The sequence below is a fragment of the Trachurus trachurus genome (assembly GCF_905171665.1).
Source record: "Trachurus trachurus genome assembly, chromosome: 8".
Taxonomy (NCBI): Eukaryota; Metazoa; Chordata; class Actinopteri; order Carangiformes; family Carangidae; genus Trachurus; species Trachurus trachurus.
Window position 1 is genome coordinate 23474942 of NC_139905.1, and position 13833 is coordinate 23488774.

The 13833-nt window shown below is 42.5% G+C and overlaps 1 protein-coding gene across 1 annotated transcript; it reads left to right on the top strand.

Annotated features, from left to right (window-relative positions):
- Positions 1 to 1238: 1238 nt before the first annotated feature.
- LOC310990314 (caspase recruitment domain-containing protein 11) lies at positions 1239 to 13721 on the top strand. The gene is made up of 24 exons (XM_083977651.1): positions 1239 to 1317; positions 3600 to 3842; positions 4986 to 5123; positions 6086 to 6272; positions 6479 to 6617; positions 7504 to 7716; positions 7853 to 7972; positions 8103 to 8228; positions 8332 to 8511; positions 8621 to 8725; positions 9155 to 9191; positions 9306 to 9343; positions 9491 to 9579; positions 9685 to 9731; positions 9933 to 10053; positions 10332 to 10515; positions 10732 to 10855; positions 10982 to 11222; positions 11369 to 11435; positions 11529 to 11631; positions 11780 to 11938; positions 12052 to 12164; positions 12346 to 12461; positions 12685 to 13721. The coding sequence occupies exons 1-24, from the start codon at positions 1311 to 1313 to the stop codon at positions 12890 to 12892; spliced, it is 3105 nt and encodes a 1034-aa protein (XP_083833777.1). The 5' UTR covers positions 1239 to 1310; the 3' UTR covers positions 12893 to 13721.
- The last annotated feature ends 112 nt before the right edge of the window (positions 13722 to 13833 follow it).

Below are 13833 nucleotides of genomic sequence, written 5' to 3' on the forward strand. Positions count from 1 at the left end.
TTTTAATCTTAAAATGCATTTTAAAATTACATGATCATGTGGTTGCTATGCTCTTTGTTAACTGACTATGTTATAGGCTCTTTTACTGTGTGTGTATGTGTGTGTGTGGCATTATAGATGCCATTTTTTCCCCCACAGTGCTAAAGGCACCATGAGTGGCACTGACCAACCTTGGATATATATCTAACTTTGAACATGTTTTGCACCCTCAATTTCTGTGTAACTTCAGTGTAAGACTGTGTTTTGTATGTGGCCCATTTTAGCTGAAATGCATGGCTCAATTTACCATGATGCATTAAGGTAAATTGAGCCACCCACAAAAAATGCATTTAAATTAAAAATAAGTAAGCTTAGCAAGAATTTTGCATTCTATCCAATGGGGGGAATCACAATGTGTATTATAAATCACATTATTTATTGTAGATCTGTTTTTTTACGGAGTTATCAACCTTATCAGTTTCAAGTGAAATTTGTTTGCCAGGCCACTTTTCGCACACTTCTCCTCAGCAGGCTGGATATAAAGCATTGTCCCACCCACAACAGCAACCAGAGACCACTCAAATCAATTGTTTTTTGTCAAGTACAGTTGTAGCAACAATTTGAAATCATTTACAGCCATTGCCTGTTAAAACTTAAAAAGCTAGGAGGCTCAAACCTTAACTGGCTCATTTTACCTGATGGCCCAATTTACCTGATGTCACCCTATAGTTTCACAAGCAGGGCGCTATTTTTTGCTCATGGAAGTGTATGGTAAGTGTGAGTCACAGTGTTAATGAGTCATGTTTTCTTAAAGATATATCTGTGTCCAGCCTTAATTAGATAATTCACAGTTTGTGGGACCAGTCCGAAATGAGCTTTTATCAGTTTTTTTTTTTAGACTCACTGGATGTTCAGCCATGGTGACATGACTGACGCTATAATCTTGAGACTGGGGGCCACAGGGGAATGAGCTGAAAGCGCCATCTAGTGCTGAAAGCCTCCTCTGTGCCGACATTATGGGTCACGTATCTCTTCATCCAATCTTATCAGCAGTCCGAGGTAAATAGAGTAAATCCATTGCCAATTGTGAGTCATTAGGTAGCGGGAATTGTTTGCCTAAAGTCTATTGGCTGGTTGTGGTTGTTGACCGAAGTAGGAGCAGAGCGTGCCAAGGTGTGCGTAAAAAAGGAGGAGCTGTGCATATACGCGCTCCCCCCAACTCTCTGACCTCCCTCTTTGGTTTCACTCCTGGCTGGTTTCCGGACTTGAATGGGATGAGGAGGAGGACTTGACTTGATTTACCCACTTGTTCTCATCCGCAGGTTGAAGACATGAGCGGTAAGTCAACATTTCAAATCATCTTCTATAACGTCTCACCGGCAGGAAGTGATTGGCAGACTTGCAGCGGTTCAATATTATCCTCACATAGCAACAGGTCTGTGCTGTAGCCTATTATTGATCATCGATTATCAGTGATACGTGTGTCCGTGTGCCGGTGTGTTCTACAATGGGGCATGTAGTGTACCCACTGGATTCAGCTGTTTATCATGTTATTATATCTACACCATGATTCGAGACATTCCTCTAAAAAAAAAGAGTCTTTTTTCCAAATTAACACAGTAATTTGTAAAACAACGTATCTTAATTTTTAAAATCTTTTTGTTTGTATCTTTTTAAAGAAAATTTGATAGGCCTACACATCACAGACACATCTGAGAAATTCTGATGAAGAAGTGATTAATCGTGGTCTTCTTTTTTAAGATCTAAATATACCATCATCTTACCAGGAGATAACACATGTAAAGTTTTATGTCTTTATGATTTCCTCTAAATAGAAAGCAAGCTCTCTATTTTGCACTTCATATTTTATTGTTTATCTTATTTAATTCTTACAGTTTAAATTTAACTTTACTTCTAAGAATATGGATTATGGTCCATAATTTTTCAGTTTCTGAGTCTTTGGGATTACGTTATATGTGAGCTGCAGAAGATGAGAGATAATCACATCAGAACAATGTCTCAACAGACTGTTTATGAGTAATGGCACAGATTCCAGAGCATCCAGACCTGTGCCGACCTGCCTGGTTGCTGTGTAGTGCTGATCAGCTGCACAGAGCAGCACACACTCACTCACTCTCAGTGTTGGTAAATAACTTGAATGTGTAACAGCAGAGAGGGTAAAAACTTGAAGGGTCACATCCATTAATCCATTACTATATGCTTTTCCTTAGAATTGAATTAATTTAGTTTCCTACCAGGGGCCCAGAGTTACGTCTTTACATACAGAGAATAAGCATCATAACATGGGAGGAAATGCACGCTGCTAATTTCAGCTGCAGTGAGATGGATAGGAAACTGGTGACCTGACCTGTCTGTAATTTTAGCAGAGCCACTACATTTGTTCAACCAACAAAAGAGGAGACGCTGGATTCCTCCTGTAGATCAACACGGCTTTGGGGGGCTGGTGTTGTTATAGTTAGTTTCAGCAATTCCTCGCTGGATCTGAAAAGCTGGGAAAAACCGTCTCTCCAACACATTATTGATAATGGCATCAGCATTTTGTTGTTAGTATCACTATTCCATTTAGTTGGTGTGTTTTTTCAACTACCATTAGTTCTAATTAGTTTATTTTTTTCACTTTCTCTGTGTCTCCTACAGTGTGCAGTGAATGGGGCTGAGAAAGCCTTTGTCTGTGGTCCCCTGGTGTGTTTTTAGGTGTGCAACATGAGTCATGCCAGTATTTTCATTCCTGCACTCTGACCCACTCAAAGTGTGTGTGTCTCTTTCGAGTTTATGACCCTCATAATAGCAGACCCTTTGCTCTATCACAGTTAAACAGAGTCTAAAACCACTGTTATATGAACCCACTCTGACTATTGAGTTCATGTTCCATCATGGTACGTGAGTCGCAACACCTCCAACCTGTCTGTCAGAACGTTGGCTTCAAGTCAACTGTTCATCTGTCAGACTCATGTGTCGTAGGGAGTAAATCCCTCTCAGCATGTCTGGGAAGATTTCCAGTAAGGAACACTCATCTCATTCCTCCACTATGCAGTTCATCAGCCTAAAGTAATCCTTTATGCATCCATAAGAATGTCTTTTATGATAAAGGCACTCGCTGTTGGACAAAGAGGATCACCAACAAAATGTCATAAAGTCTGAAAATAGAGAGTTACGAAATCATGAAATTATCATGGAAGTAACATGACCCACTTTTGATGGCCAACAGTCAGATCAGATACACAGATAAGCACAGTGAGACAAAAACAAATTCCAGTGAAAATCTCCATGGGGAACAATATTTAGTCTTGGACAGGATATGTCTCTAAATTTAATCTTTAGGGTTGAAATGTCACATGGACAAGACATGACTCATAGCAACAGATAGTACATCTTGAGGAAATGAAGCTTAATTAGGATCAATTATGCTCCTCCACATTGAAAGGAGCCAGCTGAGGTCCTCAGGTGCTCCTGGACTCCTCTCTGGGGAGTTGTTCTGGGCATGTCCCACCAGGGAGGCCCAGGACACGATGGAGTATCTATGTCAAGTATAACACTGTTATTCTTAGGATTTCCTATCAACTCTGCTGACTGTACTCTGATTGAAATGTCTTGAACAGGTGTTTTGGGTTGGGCAGAGGAGGAGGACACAGCCCCGGAGGAGGTGAGATCTTCTCCTCCCTGGACAGAGGAGCGTTGTGAGGAGCTGTGGGATCGCGTGGAAGGAGTGAGACACAAGCTCACGCGTATCCTAAACCCGGCCAAACTCACCCCGTACCTGCGGCAGTGCAAGGTCATCGATGAACAGGATGAAGATGAGGTGCTCAACTCCACGCAGTATCCGCTGCGCATCAGCAAGGCCGGTGAGAGGAGGAAGGATTCATTCATTCAGTAAATCAGAGCAGCCAGAGTAGCTTGGCCTGCTGGTTTGGCTCATCTTTTGAGTTTTTAACACACACCAACACATAATAAATACACATACTTTTAGATCAAGTGTGACTGACACCCTCTGGGAATATAATGATCTCAGATTAAAAACCAAACAGAAACACTCCCGAACTTGCCTGATAATAATGATAGACATTTTCCTTGGAGAGTTATCTGTACGCACATGTCTCCACCGCAACCAGGAATTGTGAATATTTATTTTGGCATCCTTTGAATTAGTAAAAGGAACATAATCTGGTTTATTGTAAAGTAGATTTTCACATAATAAGGAAGTAGAACAGTTAACATTGTAGGAAGGTAATTAAAACAAACAAGGTAGAATATGTAGATACGTAAAATAGAAAAGTGCCACAAGGGGTTAAAATCAACTATTTACAACAAAGATGTGCAGAAAAATATTATAGTAAGGGAATAAGAGATTACAAGATATAACAAAATCCACATGCAAAATCAATCAACATTGTGCAGGCGATGTGGTTTTTACTGAGATATACTGATTGGATGACAGGAAACTCTACAATCTTACAGGATGCTTGGTTGATTGGTTGCACAGAATACACCGTGTGTTTCATTTGCGAAGAGAGAAGAAACATGATGTGCAAATGATTATCCTGCGGGTTGTTGGCTGAGAGGAACACGTGGTAAAGATAAATGTTGCAGTGAGAGAAACGGGCAGAGAGTGAGATGAAAGGCATTGCTAAGTAAAGGGGAGTGTGAAGGCGGACAGAGAGAAGATAAAGATGAAGGGCAGATGTTGCAAGTAAAGACGGGATGAGGATGAGCACCTGGTCCAATACTGAGCAAATATTGTTGTTTCATGGTCACTGAGTTAGCTCATGCTAGAGCCGGTCATTCATCATGTTCATGTTTGAAATACCTGTATAACCACAGGGGCTAATGACGCTCACATCAAAGAGGTAGCATTTTTGTGGTTCCAATATTTCAGTTGTGATAGTTTACATGAGCATGCATCACTTTGTTGCTTTTCTTGTGGACATCGTCCCTGTTGTTCATTACAGCATTTCTGAGCATGTTTTTCTTTCTCTTTTGTCGATCAGGTCGTTTGCTGGACATTCTGCGTGTTCAGGGCCAGCGAGGTCTTCAGGCCTTCATGGAGGCGCTTGAGTTTTACCACCCTGAGCAGTACACACAGCTGACCGGAGAGCAGGCCACACAGCGCTGCTCCCTCATACTGGGTAAGCAGGCAAAACAGCTGCTGTGGAAAAAAAGCCTATTAAGAGCCCATTACAGTGGTATGAGAAGATACATATTTACTCATTAATTGGAAAAAGATGCTGTTTCAATTCCGCTTGCTGGGTTTCATAAAAAAAAGCTTTATTTATATCTCACTTTTCAGAACAGAGTTTCAAAGTGACAAAACACAGCAGTAAATGACGGAGAAGAGAAGCAAAGCGTCAATCAGCAATCAGCTCAGCTGTATAGCAGAATTACAAGTAGGCTACGCCTGTTAAAACAGTGAAACCGAAAAAGCAGACATCAGAAAATACAACCAATAGTAGAAATCATGGTAGAAACCAAAGACTGAAATCATTAATTAACCGGTAACGATAAATGCACAGTCATCTTTGGGACAGGTATCTACAAGGAAGATTGTGTGAGGTTAATGGCCCATGATAAACACAAAAGATGTTCAAATGTCAGTAAAAGGCCACACAGTGAGCAAACAGAGCTGAAAAACGTAGATCTCTCTGCAAAACTGAACACAAAATTATTTTATATATTTATTTTTTGGGGGCTTTTTCGCCTTTAATGGAAAGCACCGTCGATAGAGAGAAAGGAAATGGGGAGGCAGTGGGGGGACATGCAGGAAAGGGCCACTCGATGCGGGATCTGAACCAGGGCCACCTGCAGTGACGGCTGCTCTACCTACTGAGCTAAACACCGCCCCTGATGCACAATTCTTGAGCTTTTGTGATGTCTTAATGACTGCTGGCCAGCCACGTTAAACAAACACAATTCACAGTGATTCACAGGTCACACAGGTACATGCTACACCTGCTTTGTCTCCTCACACATTAAAAACAAGCCTCTCTGCTTTGTGACTTGACCATCTCCGTACACTGACCAGCAGCCCTCATGACCTCATCACATCCACCTGTTTCTCCCCCCCCTCCCCCCCCTCCCTCACTACAAACAGATGAGGAAGGTCCAGAGGGTTTGACCCAGTTTCTGCTCCTGGAGGTGCGGAAACTGAGGGAGCAGCTTCGAAACAGCCGCATGTGTGAGCGCCGTCTGTCTCAGCGCTGTCGGATGGCGGAGGAGGAGCGCAGCCGAGCTGAGCGTAAGGCGCAGGAGTTACGTCACGACAGACTGCAGCTGGAGAGGTCGGTCTGACTTGTCGTAGTAATAATGTATGATAAATAATAGTCTTCCATCACCCAGCTTCAGTGACTGAATTCAAACTCATCAGCAACAACAATTAATAGATCTATTTTGCTTTTAGTCTTTCTTTTTTTTAGCAGTTATTACACAAAACTGAGTCATTGAGAAACATTAAGACTGTGTCATCTGGTAACTTTGTGATGTGAAGGCTGCGTCAGGACTGTGAGCTGGCCAGCCGAGAGCTGGGTAAGCTGAAGGACAGACACCTGGAGCAGGCGGTGAAGTACTCCAGGGCCTTGGAGGAGCAAGGCCAGGCCTCCTCCCGAGAGAGGGAACTACTGAGGCAGGTAAGTCACTTACAGTAGGTGCAGTGTGGGTAAAAACAGGAGTTCCACCTCAGGTGAATTACAGAGGGATGTTTTTGAGATCACTGCCGTGCTTATAACTCATTTAACTAAGAGATATTGATACCTGCGAGTTGTCCAACAATACCACAACCTGAGAAACTTCACTGAAGCAGTTGGAGGCCCCTCGATGGGAAGCAGGAAGTGAGAGCATGAGTCACCAGAGTATAAAAGCTGCTGTTTACTTGCTGCAGAGATGGTGATGTCGCTATGGGCTCAGCTTGTGATTTAATAGTGATCTCCTTGCACCAAGTCCCTCAATTTGTTCACTGAAGGTGCTGTTGTAAGTGCTCCATGGCAACCATAAAACTTTATATAACACAAAGGTATGTATGCCAGGAAAACAGTTTCGATCACTTTCTATGCAGAGACATGCAGGGCTATTTTAAGGACATGTTTAGGTTTCAGTGCTAAGGAAAATAAATGTTTTGTTTGATAGCGTGATATGGTGGAAAAAAATTGTGCCTGAGGCAGCTGAAGTGAAACTGCTTCAGCGGGCATGCAACTTCAACATCAGACCTCAGGAAAGCAGCTCACTCCAGCCGTGCAGATGTAATCAGCCTGTGTTTTTATCTATTCCATGCTCTGTCACAACATGTCGACCATGCCCCGGAGATATGAACCACCTGGTTGCGAAATATTTTTTTGTTGATTCTATCCTTAAAGAGTAGCCTTATTGTTGATACACAGCATGTAGCTAAGCCATGTTACTGAATTTTAACAGGCTTTACAGCAGTGCAACAAATGCCAGGTGTAGAAAAGCAAAAACCTACTTTGTGAAATGACAGGATATGTGTGTTTATGGCTGCTTTTCTCTGTCTCCAAACAGGTGGAGGAGCTGAAGTCCAGGTTGACAGAGACAGAGCAGCAGACAACAGTCAGAGATCCAGAGAAAACTACACCGGCTAAAAGAAACAGTTTGCTCTCAAATGGAGCAAATGGTTCTGCTTTACCAAAGAAGCCACCGCACCACGGCGAGTTTCAGAAACCTGAGAGGACCGAACCTCAGAGGGGCGACTCAGTTCCTGCCACTGGAGTCAAAGTATGTTTTTGATTCTATTGTATCTGAATTTCTGCAATGCTTTTTTCTTCTTGCAATTTGTACCTCAAGAGTTTTTATTATCTGTTTTTGATGTGTTTTATGATGTAAAAAATGTTGTGTCTGTTCTCCACGTCAGGCTCTAATGGAGATGCTGCAGCATGACCGCAGGGAGGCTTCAGAGCAGAGACAGGAGCTCTGTGACATCATCACCAGACTACAAAGAGAACAACAGAGCATCGAGGAGCACAGGGACAAGGTGAACAGTTGTCACTCATCATTTCACACTAAATCTGGTTTTAATTTGCTTAATTTGCATTGTTGTTCTTTGTTCTGCCATCAATCTGAATTTTCTGCCTCTGAATACTGACTGTGCTGTGTGTTTGCAGCTGGAGTCGCAGTGTGAGCAGCTGCAGCTGAAGGTGAAGACTCTCCAGCTGGACTGGGAGACTGACCAGAAGAGGTGCATGTCCTATTTCAACCAGGTCATGGAACTGGAAAAGGAGAGAGACCAGGTCAGTGGATGTCTATCTATACTCCTTCCACCCAGCCTTCGACAGTTTTTACACCATGCAAACTTCCCTCCTTTGTTTCCGTTTTCACCTTTTTTTTGACCAGGCTTTGCGTAGTCGAGACAGCCTGCAGTTGGAGTACACTGACTGTCTGCTGGACAAGAGCCGCCTGCGTAAACGCATTGCGGAGCTGCAGGTCAACCTGGAGCAGCAGCAGAGGGACCTGGAGAGAGAGAGAGAGCGAAACCAGGAGCAGAGGGAGCAGAGCAGCCCCTGTCTGCACTGTGTGAGTTAACATGGGGATACAGCAAGTCGGGGCCGCAGCACTGACCGTCCACTGCAACCACACAACATTACCATAACATACTATATCATTTTCTATGTCTGCTCCCCAGTCCTGCCTGTCTCTGTGCAGTGAGGACCAGTGCTACGGCCCGTGCTGTTCCCTCGACCTGGAGCTGAGCCCCCGGCCCAACAACAACCGGCTGGTGCTAAGAAAGGTCGGAGCCGGCTTTAATCTCAGTGGATGACACAATACGATAACAGTGTAATGTTTCAATTAAATTAAATCAGGGGTTGTAGTCCTCTCCATAGGAATGTGCTGCTGCTGTCAATCACAGCAGCTGTAGCCTACCTGCTGTTTATGTTGTGGACTGTGGAGCCACTTTGTTTACTGTAAGGGCTCATTTTCACTCAACACAGCTGTTTAGAGGCCGAGCAAATGTGTTTTCTCTGGTTTTGTTTATGCTATGCAAGGAATGCAGCTTTTGGACTGCAAAGAGCATTTCTTCAACCAGACTTGGATCTTATTATTGTTTTAGAGATGTTGTAATACAATTCTTATGCAACTCTTGGCATGTTAGCACCTGCACAATTAGCTGTGAGGTCGCACCATGCTAACTTGTCTTTTCTGCTTTTCTTTTCAACAGACGCCCTCTAGAGGCCAAGCCCATGAAAACTCAGAGGGTGAGTCCTGTGCACTGACAGCTGGAAGATGATTCTTGGGTTTTGCAATACAAAGGAAAATACTTGAGCACAATTTAGACTACTTGTCTGAACAATGTTTCTGCTCCTTCACAGATTCTTGTTCTAATTCAGAGGAGAATCTCCTGTGTCCAGTAAGTAATAGCAACTCAGCCCTGCTCACTAAAACTGCTTGAACAAAAGAGAAAGAAAGAAAGAAAGAAAGAAAGAAAGAAAGAAAGAAAGAAAGAAAGAAAGAAGAGTCACAAATTGTGCCTTTTTGTTCACCTCTTTTCCCTCAGACAGAAGACAATGAAAAAGAAATAAACCGGCTCTCTACATTTCCCTTCCCTCCTTGTATGAACTCCATCAACCGACGTGTCAACACAGAGTGAGTTTTATCAGGCCCATGTAACCGCACTCTTTTTTATCTTACTAATTTCTTTATTACCTTTGTAACAATTGATTAACATCTCTTTTTTTCTGCTCTTTAAAGGTTTGACCAGGACTCCTGGGGCAGTGATGAAAATGATAATATCACAGGTAGGCTACATTTGGTTCTGTCAGGATTTGCATGAACAACCATCGCTATCTACTCTGCAAACAAATGAGTACAACGATGATTCACTTTGATCTGCTTTTGTCTTTTGTTTTCAGTCATTTGCTATCAAAGTACAATAACACAGTCAGGTTTTGCATTCTCGTGTTATTCTTAATTTATGGGGCTCTGGGTTGTGTTTTAAGGAGAGCCCACTGAACTTTCTTTGTGGGATTCCTGGACCTCCCTACACTCTCATCTCTTCCCCCCTGACCTGGTCAACCTGTCTGCAGTCTCTTCACACCAACCCAACCCAAGTGTTCCCAGGTACTGCTTTATAACACTGACTTGTCCTGCTTAATAGATATTAATGTAACGTGACATTAGAGGATCAATTTAACCCCATGGGCCATGGTGTGAATATTGGTGCAACAATGAATCTTTTAAGATTATTACATGATTGCAGAATCGTATTTCTTAAAGTATCAATACACAACCACAATGTATTTTATAGCATATTTAGAATAATAGAAATGTCATTTAATATCAATAATCCCATTTGTAAGATTTGCATCACATGGCTGACCATCTTTCCCATCTCTCAGGGTACCCTCCTCCCCCTCCTCCCCATCTTCAAGTCCCCCTGCCTTACCAAAGCACGGAAGAACCAGTCTGGCTGATGATATCACAGTAGTCGGAGGAAACCGAACAGGGATCTTTGTGAGCCACGTGAGAATTGGTTCCCCAGCAGAACAGTGTGGACTGAGGGAGGGCAGCGAGCTGCTGGAGGTATGTCTCTCTGCGTGGTGAATAAATCATATCTGATTGAATATGTGCTGCACAAAAGTTAGGTATGCTTCAGCTCATGCTCATATTTGTATTCCAAAGCTCCAGGGCTGCAAAAAAGTGGACATGAAATCAAGAATAAGACAAGGAAAAAGACTGATGTGGTGTGAGAACATAAGACTGTAACATAACATTCAGCTTTGGATTCATGTTGTCCAGCTGGAGCGGGTTCTGTTTGGTGGAGGCAACATCCAGCTGGGACAGTGCACTGCTGAGGTAGCCCACTTTTCTCTGCAGTGGTGGACGGAGCCTTCAACACTCAAACACCAGAGCAACCCAGAGGGTGAGTCTGTTATCTAAGAGATATGAAAAATTAATGAAAACTCTCACAATGACACGAAACGTTGGATGGATTCATGTCTTGATGTCGTGAGACTAAGCTGTCTCTTCCTCTGTTTCTCGTTGTCAGCGTATTCACAGCTTTGCTCCCAGCTCCTGTCGCCCAACTTCATGGGGGCCGACTCTTTCTATGTGCGTGTCAATCTTAATATGGAGCCCCATGGCGACCCACCATCTCTGGGTGTGTCCTGTGATGACATTATACATGTCACAGACACAAAATACAATGGAAAATACCACTGGCGCTGTTCCCTTGTGGACCCACTCACAGCCAAGCCCCAGCAGGCAGGAACCATGCCCAACTACAACAGGTAACCAGTTTGATTTCCTGGTTTGTTTTAGACGGTATTTTTAATTCTGGTCAATGAGGGCTTTTCACAGCAGCTCTGAATCGTGTGTATTTATTTTAATCATACAGAATTATGATTGTAAACAACCTGATTTGACCTTTTTTCAGGGCACAACAATTGTTACTTGTAAGGCTACGAAAAATGGCCTTGGATCAAAAGGACTTCAAGAAGAAGGTTGTAAATCTACTGATATTGATATTACAGAACTGGTAACACCAGTTAACAAAACTAATGGGTATTTATTTTTATCCATGTTCCTATATGCAGTTCTTGAAGAAATCATCCAACCGTGTACGACTGGTCAAGGCGGTGGATCCCAATGGCCGTGGGATTGGTTCCACACAGCCGGTCCTTTACACGCTCAGCAAACGTAAGATCCAGTCATAGTGTTTTCAGAATGCAACGCTGAATCTGTGTGATAAATAGTTTTTTTTAATATATATATATAAAGGTGTTAGTTTTCTGTCTGTGTATTTGTACATTAATGTGTGTACCTCTATGTGTACCTGTCTCCTCAGGTCATGAGGAGCACCTCATCCCTTACAGTTTAGTGCAGCCAGTTCAGGTTCAGACGAAGCGACCGGTCATTTTCTCCCCCTCTCTCCTCTCCCGTGGTCTCATAGAGAGACTGCTGCAACCTGCAGAGTCTGGTTTGAACTTCAACACCTGTCCACCAGGTATGTGCACGGCAGGTACACACCCTCATTCACACACATGAAAACAAACGCAATGAACGCAAAGAGTTGATGATTCCTCTTGACATATGATACATGTTTCCTTTGTTCTGCAGAACCGATCCAGGCTTCAGAGAGACGGGACAAGAGTGTGTTCTTGTTGGACTCCTGCACTCCAGAGCAGGCTCTGGGCATACGGCTGCAGTCAATACAGGACATCATTAGCCAAGTAATAACAAAATACCTCCAAAAGTTATATCTCGTTGTTCCACAAACACACACAGTTTGATCTTGCTAATGCTGAGTTTGACCTCATCAATCGGTTCTCCTTTAAGGACATGTAATTAGGATGGTTGTTGGTTCAATCAATAACCACTCATAGCTGTGTGCATCATTTTATCAATGTCTAGGACAAGCACTGTCTCCTGGAGCTGGGACTGGCCAGTGTTGAAGGCTTATTGAGACAGGGGATTTACCCAATTGTCATCCATATCCGCCCAAAGAACAAAAAACACAAGAAGTTGAGGTAGGTGCACATTTATTTGCTCAACAAGTAGGCTACAGTAAATTCAGTGCTACACTTTGTATGCATTAGATTATATCTGCATAATGGCACTTTACTCAGATTCATACAAATTAACTATGGACATCACACAATGCATGATGTGTGTTAAAATAAACCATAATCAAATAAAATTCTACTTCATTTGCAGTTTGTGGTATGTTCTTACCTGTTTTTTTTATAACAGGAAGTTTTTTCCACGCTGTGGGGAGGACAGCGTTATGGAGGAAGTGTGCCAGGCCGAGGAGCTGCAGCTGGAGACTCTGCCCATGCTCTACTACACCTTGGAGCCCAACACCTGGAGCTGCACCGATGAGCTGCTGACAGCCATTCACAAAGCCATAGACAACCAGCAGAGGGCAGTAGCATGGGTCGAACTGGATAGGCTGCAATAGAGGAGAGATAAGGAGTGTGGACTGTATATTCAAAGTTCAAACTATCTTTGAATAAATATGTCAACTATCTACAGAAGATTAACATTTAGGGTTGGATGATCATACCAAGATTACATGGAGTCTCCAAGGAGGCCAGATTAGGCCCATGTGTTATTAGGCTTACTGGTATTAGGCCAAATGTTATCATTCTCATCCAAATTGCCGAGCTGGACTGGCTAAAACAGGAGAATGGTGAAAATTAAATCAAAAGTAAAAACTATAATTTCCACACGCATGTGTACATGTCAGTGCAGACTTGTTTGTAATAGCTGTTTTTTTTTTAACATGAATTATGCCCTGCCTCTTTTTCTACTCAGACAGCTTTTTATACATAAAGGTTTATTTTGTATGTACACTGTCAAAATTAGGCTTGAAGATCACACATGATATTCTTTTTTTAAGGCATGCTTTGAGTCACTGGTGGTTGACTTATTTTGTGAGTGAAAAGTCAAGCTGTGAGAACACAAAGTGCTTCAAAAGGGTACAGGTGAAGGAGAGTGTAGTATGTTGTAGCAAGAAATGTTGAGGAGAATGCAAATCTGCTCATCCACACTTTGTATTAGCAGTAGGCTATCAATTGTACACAGTATCAAACTGATATAACCATAGTTATATACACTTTTTTTTTTAAAGAGAATATTTGTTAATTTCTGGAATTTCTTTAGCTGGTCTATAGATGACTGAGGTAAGCTAGTGCTGCGTTTTTATTTAAACTACTTTGTACGACAGAAGCTTTAGTTGGCTATGACCAAGTGGTTTTCTTTTGTTACTGCCGAGTTGTTTCCTTTGTTTTGTAACCAGTTTGAAAATAAATGAATCCAACATGAACTGAGCTGTACTTCACTTGGTGATCAAAAACGCTAAATACTGGATCTTATTGTTTGGTGGACCAGCTGAACTTG